Consider the following 14,585-nt stretch of genomic DNA (forward strand, 5'->3'; position numbering starts at 1 on the left):
CTTATTTTAGATAACCTGGTTGAAAAACAAACAAACGATAGATGTGGACAACGAACCAAATTTTCTGCAAAGCGCAGACGGTCATCTTATTATTGTACAGGTATAGTAATATATTTTGTGTTGGAATCTCTTCTATACTCTTCCGGGTATTGGTTGGTCATCTTTATAGGTGAAACTCCGTCCCTTTAGTCACGCATGTTAGAATTTTTTTTTTTAAATTAAGAAATAATAGCCACTTTGTTACTGTTACCTAAACAATAATTTTAACATTTTTGACACGAATTATTATATGATATACTAATCTTAATCACATAGAATATAAATGATCATTTCTAACCATAAGCGGGCAGAAGGGAAATGTCTACAACCCCCCCCCAAAAAAAAACCCCTCCATGATAATAGGAAGAACTGCCTCCCCCTTTTCACCCCCTAAATGTTTAATTCCCCTTGGTAAACCATTTGCACTCTGCTGTTTCTAACAGCTAAGTTTGAAGTGGCTTGTCTGTAAGTTTCATTTTATCGTCAAATAGTGAATTCAATTAAAAAATACAATTCTTAACTCTTTTTGGGATTTTCACACTGTCCTAAAAGATTAGATAAGGAAATTGTGTGTACTATAAAAAATCAACCTTCAGGGTTGGTAAATGAAAGGTTAAACGCACCACTAATAAATTTTTAATGTGTTTTTAGATGCAGAAAAGTGATGTAGCAAATTATACATGTGTAGCAGAGAATATTGTCAATAAAAGACTTTCAGTGCCTGCCAGGGTTGATATTCTAGGTAAAATTAATTTCTATTTTTGGGAGAATGGGAATTTTTTGTGGAAGGTTAGTGGTACCCTAACCAAGAAAAGTTATAACCTTCCAAGGACCTAAAGAGAAGCTATATTGCAAAGGAGGACCATATCAGTTCAGCAGTTAGCAAGATCATTCGGTACACACGAGACAACGTAAAGTGGCCTCAAAAAATGACGTCATACAATAAAGTCGACCAATGAGAGGCCAGTATACAATGTAATTGACCATTGGTAAAATTTGTACTAGCCTCTCATTGGTTTTTATTATCGTCTGACGTAATTTTTGTTGGTGCCACTTTACGCTGTCTCAATACACACAGCAAGACAGACAGACAAACACACAGTTTAATTATCTTTTAGTTTTGTTATAACTACTTTTAAACATTTAAAAAAAAAAATTTCCAATATTTATGGAAAAAATTAAGCATTAAGTAAAATTGGTTATAGATGGCATATTAACCGCTTACCACTAATATGCCTGAGAATCGCCATTTCATGTAAAAACTAATATCACTCCATATATGTGAAAATTGCTTGAAAATCAAGTTTCAGGTGACCATGATAATGCAACATAATGAAAATAAGTATGAAAATGAAAAGTCAGCTAAAAATGAATATATTTAGTTTTATCCTTTTGGAGGTAAAATGTTAACATCTTAACCTATATTGAATATATCTATTAATAATTACTTTCTATTATCCAACTAATAAAAAAATAGTAAAGGAAATAGAAATAGTATTTGGGAAGAAACTTTGTTTGTCACTTTTACCATTGTAGATTATTTGGCACCTACAGAATAAGAAAGTATCCAGAGGCAGTTAACAGAATAAAAGAAAGAAAAAGTATTTTCATATTTTTTATTATTACCTTTTTGGCAAATAGTATTTTTTGTGTATTCCTTTAATATTTGTAATCAGGGTTAATATTTTTTTTACCCTATTATTTAGCAAAATGTATTTTCTACACAGCCAAGATAGTATTAATAATTTCAAATCAGTAATGATTTAAGTTACTAGCGACTGCGCTTTTAGTATCTGGGAGCTTAGTATTCGAAGGAGTGAGTAAAGTAGGAAAATAGTCTAAAACTATCCAAGGACCTATAAGAAGTGTCCAGAACCCAATTTGTTCAGTAGTTATCGAAATCTCAAGCTACATTTAAAAAACCTTAGTTTATAAAATAGAATATTATCTTTAGGTTTTTATTGATTTTTTTTTACAGTAAATTAAATGTAAAATTGTTAGATATTCTGTAGGTAAATTGATTTAAAGTTTAAAAATCATTTACCATTAAATTAAATTGAAAAGGTTGTTAAAAAGTTGTGTTCTTACTCTAAGAAATCTCTTATTTCATAATTCCATTAGCCTAATGAGAGATGTTGGTGGCTTCAAGTAAATCTGCTTGTCATTACAATAGATTTAGTTTCATAGAGGTGTAATGTAATTATTTTTATTTTATCTTTAATAATACTCTATTATTATATTATAGGAATCTCAAAAGTTAAAATAATGGGTGATCAATTAATGTACAACCTCAATAATGAAATCTAAAATCCTTCTTTTTATAGATTAAAATAATGGGTTGAGTTGTTTGGACACTGCAGGTTTGCACAAATTAAAGTACTCAAAGTTTTAAAGTGAAAAATTGAGGTTTAAAAAACTGTGGGTACCATGATAATTTACAGTCCAATGTCCCCTCCCTCCATGTGTAGTATATGTATTTTCTGCCACAAGCAAACATCAGACAGATATTATTTAGTGTGAATGTGCTGTCGTTATTAAAGAAAGTACAAGAGACAGAAAGTTTAGAATTTTAATTATTGGTGAAATGATAATTTAATAGTGTTGTTATAAACCTTCTAAATATTGAATATCTCTTAGCATAATTCTGCATAATACATAATCTACAAACTTAGGGGGGACAAATTTGTGTCAATTTAATTTTAAACTTCAAAACAGGGCGGGAGGGGACATTGGGCGGTTTATTACACTAGTCCTCAAAGTCTAAAAATAACGTTTTCTTATTAGTTGGCTTAAAACCTTTTATAGAATTTTGATTGGTTGGTTTATTTAGTTGAGTGTCCAAACGTTTCAATCAATAATTTTGTGTATTATCATTCGGATGTACATCTAATTATTAGCTATTGTCTTATCCCTTTAGATTCCTGTTTTCGAAACCCTCTTTAACTCTCCCTATCTCCTTATCTCCTCTGTTCTATCTATCTATCTATCTTTCTTTCTCTCTTTTTTTCCCTGGCACCTCCTCATATATCATTTTTATGACAGCCACCAAGTAGACTAAAAATGTATGCTAATTTTATATTATAAGGAAAAATAGCGATACAAATACTGAATACTTAGATTAATATTTGATAATGTATGAAATATGTGTTCTGTACAAAATCGGACCCTCAAATAACCTCCTTCCTCCTTATGTTTAAACATAGTTAGATAAGTTTTAACAAAATTTATTTAATTAATTATGTGGGTTACATAAAACTGATGGTATTTTATACAGAGATGTTGCTGCTCATTACTATTTATCTATCTATCTATCTATCTATCTATCTATCTATCTATCTATCTATCTATCTATCTATCTATCTATCTATCTATCTATCTATCTATCTATCTATCTATCTATCTATCTATCTATCTATCTATCTATCTATCTATCTATCTATCTATATATCTATCTATCTATCTATCTATCTATCTATCTATCTATCTATCTATCTATATATCTATCTATCTATCTATCTATCTATCTATCTATCTATCTATCTATGTCTAGTTGATGGAGGCTGGTCAGCTTGGTCTGCCTGGTCAGAGTGTGACACACATTGTGGCAAGGGAACTAAGAAAAGATTCAGGTATAGAAATGAACAGCGCAGCTAATCAACAATTATCATATGCATTTCATGTTAGACCGTTTTGTTTTTAATCGTATTTCAAGACTGAATTGTTTTTTATTTTTACGAATTACTAAGATTTACACGTTAAATTTTGGAGAACTTTTTATCCTGGGTTAAATTTTTCCAGATAAATACATTGATGAGCAATTTTTTGATAATATCTCTATAGCTTTAAGAACGAATCTTTAAAGGAATTCCCTTCACTTCTAGTGGCGAAACCAATGGTTACTATATAAAATAAACACTATATCAATACAATGAAGCTAGTAAAAGTGGCTGACTCAGATTATGACGTCAAAAAAATTTACCAATGAGAGGCCATTATAAATTTTACTATTGGTCAATTACAGTTTATACTGGCCTCTTATTGGTTATATTTTTTTGACGTCATAATCTGAGTCAGCCACTTTTACTAGCTTCATCAAAATACAATTTATACACTTTAAAAGAAAAAACTGTATTTTTATTATTGAAGGACATTTGTTTCCTTTACCTCACCTGGAAGGAAATATGCGATTGGCCAATCCATGTTTCCTATATTTATTGGAATCAGTAATGTAATATTATTATTTTCAGAATATGTAACCATCCCACACCAAATTCTGCGGGGGACTTTTGTAGAGGGGACACAGAAGAAACCACTGCCTGTAGAGTCATTTGTAAAGGTATTAAACTTTAAATTTTTAAAAAAAATAATTACATTAAGCAGCTTATAGTGCCGAATAAAAATGACGTCATTTAATGCAAATAACCAATGATAGGCCAGTATAAAACAATCATTAAACCTTTTTTTACTTTGCTAAAAAGTATTTTTTCGGTGAAGTTGATTAAAAGCAGTTGTAAATTACCTCGTAAAAATATTAATTATCTTGTTGAATACTTGTGCTACATCTGATAGAAAAAATGAAGGGTTGAAAAAGTCCAAAAGTAATATCAAAGACCAAGTTTGTTGGAAATGGTCCAAAACGTCCCACGCCTCTCTCCGGAGTGAAAGAGGGAGGGGGGATGGCAATATACAATATATTACAACTTATTTGGTGGGATGTGGAAGGGAAGGGGGGGGGGTGAGTTAAGTATATCGCCCCAGTAGCTTATCCTAAAGTATTTAGCATGTTGTTTATTACGCTATAAACCACATTAGTGTCTGTAGGGAATTTCATTTTTTCCTCTCTCTCGTTCAGTTTCTAGTATACTGTCCAAAATATTTTTTTTATCCATCTATAATATCAATATATTAATAAATCAATATAATTTTTTTTATCAATGATTTCAAAGATTTAAGGCTGTATTTTAATCTAAATTGATGTACATCCTCAATAATGATACCCAAAATACCTTTCTGTACATTACAGTTAATGGTTGAAACGTTAGGACATCCAACCAAACAGAGTTCACAGTCTTTAAAGTTATTAAGCCAACCATTAAAAAAACGCTATTATAAAACTTTGGGGACTAGTGTAATAAACAGCCCATTGTCCCCTTACTCCCTGGTAAATTATACTGGTCAACAAAGTTTTGCAAAAATTAACTTATGGTACTTTGATTGATTTACATCTTGATTATATTTCAATCTATAGAAGATATAATTTTGTTTATCATAATTTGGGATGTAGTTCAATTTATCCTACATTATCTTATCCCTTAAGAATTCTGAAAAAAACCTGAAATAAATATTGTGAGCCCTGTAAAAGAAAAAGGTTATAAACTTGTGGTGTAAGCTTAATCTGTTACCATTTGGCTTACTATAAATGTATGGTTGTGCTCAGGTATCTTAAGGGATAAGACAATGGATGATAAATCGATATGCATTTTCAATTGTGACAAACAAAATTATTCCTTTTGAATATAGAAATTATTTGTGAACACTGTAAGTTTATATCAATCAATCAAGATTTAATGATAGTAACTAAAGTGTTTAAAGCCAACGAATAAGAGAACCTGTTTATGAAACTTTGGGTACCAATATATTTTGCAGTCCATTGTCCCCTTCCTCCTTGAATGTTTGTTACTATAGAATAGTGTACAATCCCATCCGCATAAATATAACATCCTTAAATCATTAGAATCATCAATATTTGAATATAGATGAATAAACAGACAACTATCTGGATCCCACTGTTATGGACTTTTTCGTCTGCTAGCAAATTCCTTTCTGCTCATTTGTAGCGACTTGGTTGTGTTAATATTCTCGTCTGTGTTAATTTTCAAGGACCCAATTGAAAGGCGGCACAGGATCCTTGGGAAAGGGGACATCCATTTATTTAACCCCTATTTACAATTAGCATAGCATTATATTCTCACTGTCATTTCTTCATTGCTTCACTTATAGATGAATAAACAGACAACTATCTGGATCCCACTGTTATGGACTTTTTCGTCTGCTAGCAAATTCCTTTCTGCTCATTTGTAGCGACTTGGTTGTGTTAATATTCTCGTCTGTGTTAATTTTCAAGGACCCAATTGAAAGGCGGCACAGGATCCTTGGGAAAGGGGACATCCATTTATTTAACCCCTATTTACAATTAGCATAGCATTATATTCTCACTGTCATTTCTTCATTGCTTCACTTTGGTAATTGAAAACACACTTTTTATTGCTTATGTGTATTTTTGTGAACATGAAATACTATGCGGATTTGCTAATATTCGGTAGTGAATTCACACTGAGTTTAGTTTGGTAAGGGTGTTATCTGATTTGGCAAATATACTCAAAAAACGAAGCAAACATATTGTGTGGTAATCAAGAAGGTTACATAGATAAATTTACTTCGTCTGTATGTTTTGTTGTTCGCCGTTAGCTTCACCGAAACATTTAATTTTAGGGAGAGGGGATAGTTCAAAAAAATAATAGAGAAAGAAAAGCAAGTCGGCGAAGAAGGATCGCGAAATAGAGAGATTAAGAAAAAAAAGAAAATAGAGGTTTTAAAACTCTCTTTCTAAAATAATTATTTTAAAGAATAAGCTTAATGAACCTCGCTTGAATTATTAGAGCGTAATAAAGGTTTTTAACGTTGTTTGTCCGTCCGTTCAGGCATATTGTCTTGCTAAACTATTTTTGAGGGTTGGGACACCACTTTCCAAAAGCTAAACTGAATTGAAAAAAACTTCTGCTTTTTTATTTGTTCAATTATTCAGCTAGAAAAAATAGGGATCTAAAGGGACAAGGCATTGACCGATAAATTTATGATAATCTCCAAAATGAATACACAAAATTACCCCTTCTGTAGATAAAGTTAGTGATTGAAACGTTTGGACAAAACTTAATGAACCAACCATTCAAAATTAAATAAAAGTCTCCAAAGTTGTTAAGCCAATTAATAAGAAAACATTATGATAAAACTTTGGGGACAAGTGTAAGAAAACACTCCAATGTCCCCTCCCTCTCGTTGAAAAAATAGTGTTGTAACATTATTGTATATTTATATTTGGTAGTAAATACATTTTGTGTTTGTGTCTGGTATTGGGAATAATCTTTAACTCAGGGAGGGAGGGCTGAGGGGATATTAGACATATTATACTTGTACCCAAAGATTAAATTTATATTTCGCATGCTTACAAACTTTAGATGCTTTTGCACTAGTAAAACGTAGGTTTTTTAGCCACAGAGAGGAATACTCTGGAAATTCGAACTGATATCATTTATTTATACCTATATAGAGAGCTCCACGTCTTTATTTAAATCATAAGTGCATAGCCTAAAGAATAAATTGCATTTGAACTTGAGTATATTTTTTCTTGAAAAAAAGCTGTAAAAATGTGTTTTAAACCTAAGAAATTTATAAAAAAAAATCCGCAAGTCAAAATATGAAAAATCCGGGAAGCTTTTTAGTAATAAAATTCATTCTTAGTGTGTGTTTCATAAATAAACAACATGCTATATTTTGCAATAGATCATTTAAAAGCTCTAAAACAATTTGTGTTACTTGTGAAAGAAAAGGCAAGAATTGCCAAGATAAAGAGAAAAATGAAACGTTGTTTGTTCTTGAAAATCTGGTGCAAATGAAGGAACTGACAGGTCGTTGTAATACTTGTAAAACATATTTATAAAACTTATTTGTAATAATGAATTATAAATTCAAAGTGATGTGTCTATTAAAAGCAAAGCTGTTCTAAAAATAGTGTCGGTCTATTCGCCCGTCCATATAATTTTTTCCCTGTTAACTTAGGCATGTTAGAATTGTCTTATTGATTTCAAACTTTGCATGGTGATTCCTTTAGTAGTTAAGTATTTATTTAGAAAACGTAGCAACTGCATAATCGTTATCAGAATGTCCGTACTCAGTTTTTCAACAAATTTACTCCAATTTTATTTTGACATTTAAAATATTTACATATATTATAATTATTCTCTAAGTGTTAATGTTCGTTTATCCTAGTAACCTATTCCAGTATGAGAATCTGAATTGCTATAATATTTTTTTTGAAATCTTTATATACTTTGAAATTTATTTTAAATTTTGAATGCCATCTTAGTTAATTAAAAGTATTTCTATACAAAAAACAAATATTATTGTGGATTTAAAAGAACTTCATATAAAAATAAATGAATAAAACTTGTTGAAATGATGTTAGATTTTTGGAAAATAGAGGGTTTTATTAGGTATAAAATATAAAAATATGAAAAAAATTAGGCTATACACTTATGATTTAAATAAAGATGATGGGCTCTCTATATAGGTTTAAATAAATGATAACAGGTCGAATTTCCAGAGTATTCCTTTTTTTGGCTAAAAAACCTACATTTTAATAGTGTTTGTTAAATCTTGATAGGTCGGTAAAAATTAGCAGTGTCCAATAATTGGTTATTATTTTGTTGGGGGTGAACATCAATTTATCATCTATTGTCTTATCCCCTGAGATCCCTGGAGTTTTCTTTACCAATACATTTGTTTATTATTAGAACCTTTTGTCACACATATTACTACTAAGATTACTAATACACTATTACACTTTTTTTCTGGATACAGGCATAGTATAATGGATGAAAAATCCATCAGGCATAGTATAATGGATGAAAAATCCATCATGCATAGTATAATGGATGAAAAATCCATCAGGCATAGTACAATGGATAAAAAATCCTTCAGGCATAGTACAATTGATGAAAATCCATCAGACATAGTATAATGGATGAAAAATCCATCAGGCATAGTATAATGGATGAAAAATCCATCAGGCATTGTATAATGGATGAAAAATCCATCAAGCATAGTACAATGGATGAAAATCCATCTTCCATGATCTATTATGAATGTGTTTCAATATTTTTTGGTCCTAATTGTCTGTCCTTATTCATATGATCATCAAATTTCAAAATGAGAGTGATGGAGGATAAAAGGGTTTGTTGTTTAATTAAACTATTAGTGTCCTCTCCCCTCCTGAAATATTTTTTCTACAAGACATTGGACTGTAAATCATATTGCTCCACCAAGTTTCTAAAACACGTTTTCTGATTCATTGGCCTAAAAACTTTTATCAAATCATGATTGGGTTGTACAAACTACAACTGTGTCAAATCTTTTCTAATATTGATTTATTAATCTACGTAAGAGGTAATCTTCTTTCTTGTAATTTGGTGTGTACATAAATTTATCGTTCATTGCCTCATCCCTCGAAAAGAGTGCCTATAACAATAAATGTATAAGTATAGATATACAATCAAGATAACATCCTTGATTCAGTGTTTGGGACCCTTTTTGTCTTCAACGAAATTGCTTTCTGCTCTTTGTTTAGCGACTTGGATGTGGTAATATTTCCGACGCTTTTGCCTGATATTTAAAGACCCAATTGAAAGTCGACAAAGGGTTATACAGTGGGGATATACAGTTATATTACCTATTTCCCCCCTATCATTTTACATTAATCTTATAACCCTTTTCTCCTCAATATCTAGAGTAGTATTTTTTTTGGTACAGGAGTAATTTACTTTTTTTTATCTAATTTACTCCACAGTGATTTCATATTACAATGTATTTTTAGAACCGACACCACTAAAGAAATTTATAACATGGTGTAAAAATTACCGTAAAAAAGGTAACAATAAAGTAAAACCACACCAGTCTTAATGGTTTTATATTCAGGAAAAAAGGGAATCATTGGTGTTTTACCTCAAAGTACATGTTGAGCATTAGAACCCCCAACCCCCTTATTTTTTAAATATATTACAATAGGGGACGTCCTTATCCTGAAGGGCGTACACCTAAGTGCCCTAACCTTGTGGGGCTATACAGTAACCTATATATGTACATATAACCTTACCTAACTTGCCCAATAATAAACAATCAAAATAGCATCGACCCCCTTATAATAAGGAGGGAGGGATTGAGTGCACAGCACGCACTTTGAGGAAATACGCTGGAACATTGGTATCAAAATTATACTTTCACACAGGATCTCTCATGTGTTGGCCCATAAACTTTCGGTAATTGCCGATATTTGTAAAAAAAAAATGTTTTTATTTAGGAAACGAAAAAGTTGAGGAAAATGTAAACCTTGGTAAGTCTGTAAAAGTGTCGTGAAAAAAGTATTGTAAAGTTTTGTGCTATCCATCTATCTTATCTGAACAGTTAGAAAACACTAAGTTTTAATATTTTATTTTAAATAATTTTAATAATTAGTTTAAAATTGTTTACAAGTTTGGTTTAATGTTTTGTTAAGTATAGTGAAATTATTTGAAAATGTGTGTGCTATCCTTTTATATAAAGTAGAAAGGTTTATTTTGTTTGAAACGTAAGATCTTAAAAGGACTCTCCACAGAAAAAGCAACTTTGGATTTTTGAAAATCTAACCTGAAACTATTATTCTCTGTTCAATTTTAGGCATTTTTTGTTTTTGTGGCATCGCGATCGAAGCCCTTTGAAAATTTTGTCCGCCGCCTATTTGTACTGCCGCTATAACAATATATACTACACTTTTCTCCACTCAATATATGTTTGCCGCTAAAGAACATTTGCTCCATTGCAACCGGCCGCTCTACGATTTATCCTCTTCCTTGACTGGACAATCCTGCCGCCTCCAGTTCGTGTTCGCCTCCGCCAAATATAACCATCTTTTGCCGCAGTTGCCGCATTCATCGCCCTTCTCCGCCGCTACTCCGCTGTACATTGCGTACGTTGCTATACACAACACCCCCAGCCTCCATTTAATTTCTGAACAAGGGAGAGGGGAGCATGTATTGAAACGCGACGTACAGCAATGAATAGTGGAGTAGCGGCGGAGAAGGGCGATGAATGCGGCAACATAGAAGCTAAAAATCACTAAAGCAGCACAAATTGAATGGCGGGAGGATTCACTTAAAGGAGGTAAAAAATTTCAAAGGGCTTCGATCGCGATGCCACAAAAACAAAAAATGCTTTAAATTTAACAGAGAATAATAATTTCAGGTTAGATTTTCAAAAATCCAAAGTTGATTTTTCTGTGGAGAGTCCTTTTAATAACTACTGAACGGATTGGGTAATGGTTTTAGGCTATATACTTTTCAGATTCATAAGTGTTGGGATGGGTTTAAGTTACTTTTCTAGCACGTTTCTGCCCTTTTAAATACAGAGACCCTAGATGCTAGGGGCAAGGCCGCTAGTATATCGTAAAATCATATAGACAATATCCATAAATGTGAAGCTTAATAATTCAGACAAGAGTACTATAGCCTTTAGCTATGTAATGCTCAGAAAAACCTAACTAAGCTAGCCTATGTAATTTTATATAGAAGAGATATTATATTAAAATATACAAAATAAAGAGATTTTAAATATTATTTCAACTATTGAAAGAGTCATTTTAGTAGTATTTGCATACATTCTAAGACTACTAGCTGCCTGTCAGAAAATCCTTATTGCAAATAATGGAAAGTAATATTATTACCAAAACTTTTATGTCTATACTTTCTCCAAAGACCTTGTCTCGTAACAAAAAGTCTGATTATATTGTTTATTTGTTCTAAAATAAAAAGAATATACATTATCCTTTCTTGTAAGGAATAACTATTTATTTTTTGCTCAGTTATTTTTTATTTTTTTATCACTTCCACGAAAAAAATGTCTGATACAAGTGCCAAAAAAATAGTAAGGCTATACAAAATATGACAAAATAGATACAAAATAAGTTGGGGCCTAAACTTTGTGGAGTGTGCCCTGTAGTCATTATAACCTAACCTAATCTAGGCTAATGCATAAAGATTACTTTTACGGAAAATGACCTACACGCCCTTAATTTTTATTTTAATTAAAAAAATAGGAGGGGGGAGGGGATTCAGTTGTTAGGTACATTGAGTGAAACCACCATCTAATAGTTTTTAATTAATGGGTCAATTCTTATATTTTGAAGTGAAGAAAATTGGTATTTTGAATTTTTTTTATTTAAAATAATATTTAGAAAAGACATGCTTTTTTCTTCATTTTATTTTATTCAAGTGGATGTTAATAAACACCTTGGCTTACTGGGTTAACAATCTTTGTACATTTCTGGGAGTTTTCTTTTTCATGGGATTTCTTGTTTTGTGATCAGTATCGTGCATTTATTGTATCTTGTTTTTATAAGTGTAGCTACTCTACAATTATGATCTGTTTGTCAACCAAGCAACTGATCAATAGGAAGATTGTATTAAATGGGATGAACTTGTAAGTTGAAACTTATTAAATGTAAGTAGACTATTTAAAGAGAAGTACATCCATTCGGTTTTTCAGCATACAAAGGGGCCGGTTGAACACTTATTCCCACACCCCTTTTATTTTAAAGAAATAATAAATTGAATTCGGGTAGGGGACCCAAACTCTGCGAGGCTACTCAGTCTCCAATATAACCTAAACTAATCGACATAAAGTAATAAACAACCCCCCCCCCCACCTATTCAAGAGAATACTTTGTGTAATAGCTCTAATAATGGTTCATGATTTTTTTTTCTTTCAGCATCAGCGTTTTCGTCGCCATGTTCTATATAGAAGTAAGACGAATCAAGCATATATAGTTTGGTCAGTACATAGTGCAACTTTTATTATCTTAATTTCTATTTCAGTTGATGGAGGTTGGTCCAGCTGGTCAGAATGGTCAACCTGCAATCCTGAGTGTACACATTACAGGTAATTAGAATAAAGTATGAAGCAGCTTTTAGTGTCTATAAAAAATAACGTCATACAATACAAATAACAAATTAATTTTTCCATAGCCATTACTGGCCTGTCATTGGTCACTATAAGCTGCTTCATATAGCTTAAATTATTTAATATTGACCTCAACATATTTAAAAAAAAACAATCTTAAACTTTGTAAAGACAAATTCTTGAAGTTTGATTTGCCATCTACATTGCTATTAAAATTGCGTGCAAAGGGTTTAACTGGGATGGGATGATTGATAGGTTTAAAAAGGGGGAAGGCGGTTCTTGCAAGTTCTAATTCTTTAGTCAACCTTTACGCCCTACAGCCTCTAGAATGCCCTTAAAAAAATAACAGAAAAGATCTTCTTACAGTTTAAGGTGTCCTTAACATCTATATTTTGGTTAAAAATATAAATATAGTTTTTTCATGGGTGGTTTGAATTTAATCATTTCAAAAGTAGAAAATCACCTACATGGTATCTTTTAAAGAAGAACCAAATTGGTACGTTCGTAAAAACAGATTTTTGGTGATTTCTCTTGGGAGGGTAGTGGTACCCTCTCTATAAATAGTTATAATTCTACCCAGAACCTATGAGGAGCTACATTGTAAAGGAGAACCATATCGGTTCGTACATAAAGACACACAGATACGCAGAGATCCTGTACTTTATTATAAGATTTCAATGTTTTTTAATTTATACCAGGGATCGGCAGCCGCGCGTAAGCCGCGTGTAAGCCTCAGTAAAATCGTCATTTTATGACAATAAATTTCAGCTGGATGTATAAAACTGCTCTTTAGCAGACAATCCTTCTTTCTGAAATTTCTTTTTCTGCTCACATGCAGGCTTAAAACTGATGCTTATGCACAGCTGAGGCGCGGCTGCCGAACCCTGATTTATACATTTAAAGTCTTAATTAAGGATAAATTGAAAATCTACAATATTTGATTTGAAACGATGTTGCAATGAAAGGTCGTGGTGCAATAAAATAAACAATAGCAATTCAATCCAATTTATTGGAAAAGCAAATATGATAACTGACAAAGAATGTTACTGGAAATAAACAAGGATGACAACATTCAAAAGAATAAGCTATTAACTACCACACTGAAAAAAACGTCTAGTCAGAGAGAGAGGGACAATTGGCTGTTTATTACACTATTCTCCAAAATTTTATAAAAACGTTTTCTTATTTCTTGTCTTTACAATTTTGGGGACTTTGATTGGTTGACTCATAGTATTCAAACTATCAACTAATAATTTAAATCTACATAAGGGTTAATTTTGTGTGTCATCATTGGGAAAATACATCAAATGTCTTATCCCTTTAGATCCCTGTGTCTAGTGATGCTTTAAGTAGGTTTTTGTATTGTTTAAAAGTCTTAGGACGGTTAAAGGCTATTTGAATATCTGCCTCTCTCGGCCTTCGGAAACAAAGATCCAGATTCTTTGATGCAGTCGCTATCATAAAATTATAAAAAGCATAGAAGTTTCCTTTCAAAGATTTAGCGATCATATTGCCATTACCTATAGGCCATAATTGTTGAATATTTTCAGCAATAAAATATAAAGTCCAAAAATTGTGCAGCAATTTCCTGTCTATAATAGTGCAGAGGCAATAGATTTATTACCATAAATGGTAAAATGATTGAATTCGAAAAACTAACAAAGAAATTTAAATAATCATAGCATACTTTAAAAAAATTTTTTGTACACTGATAAACCAATAATGTAGACTGAATATTCTTATTCCTATTGGTCATTTTAAGGAAGTGATCATCTAGACCT

At 31.5% G+C, this 14,585-nt stretch overlaps 1 protein-coding gene across 1 annotated transcript in view; it reads left to right on the forward strand.

The window, feature by feature from the left end:
- The window catches only part of LOC145326496 (netrin receptor UNC5B-like), a 97,662-nt gene that overhangs the window by 3,043 nt on the left and 80,034 nt on the right, over positions 1-14,585 (forward strand). Inside the window, exons 5-10 of the mRNA XM_080169867.1 lie at positions 11-100; positions 691-781; positions 3,590-3,668; positions 4,287-4,375; positions 10,172-10,204; positions 12,720-12,783. Coding sequence (XP_080025993.1) covers positions 11-100; positions 691-781; positions 3,590-3,668; positions 4,287-4,375; positions 10,172-10,204; positions 12,720-12,783 — 446 coding nt within the window. The remainder of the gene's footprint in view (positions 1-10; positions 101-690; positions 782-3,589; positions 3,669-4,286; positions 4,376-10,171; positions 10,205-12,719; positions 12,784-14,585) is intronic.

The sequence above is a fragment of the Acartia tonsa genome, chromosome 8 (genome assembly GCF_053477335.1).
Source record: "Acartia tonsa isolate MP-2025a chromosome 8, ASM5347733v1, whole genome shotgun sequence".
NCBI lineage: Eukaryota > Metazoa > Arthropoda > Copepoda > Calanoida > Acartiidae > Acartia > Acartia tonsa.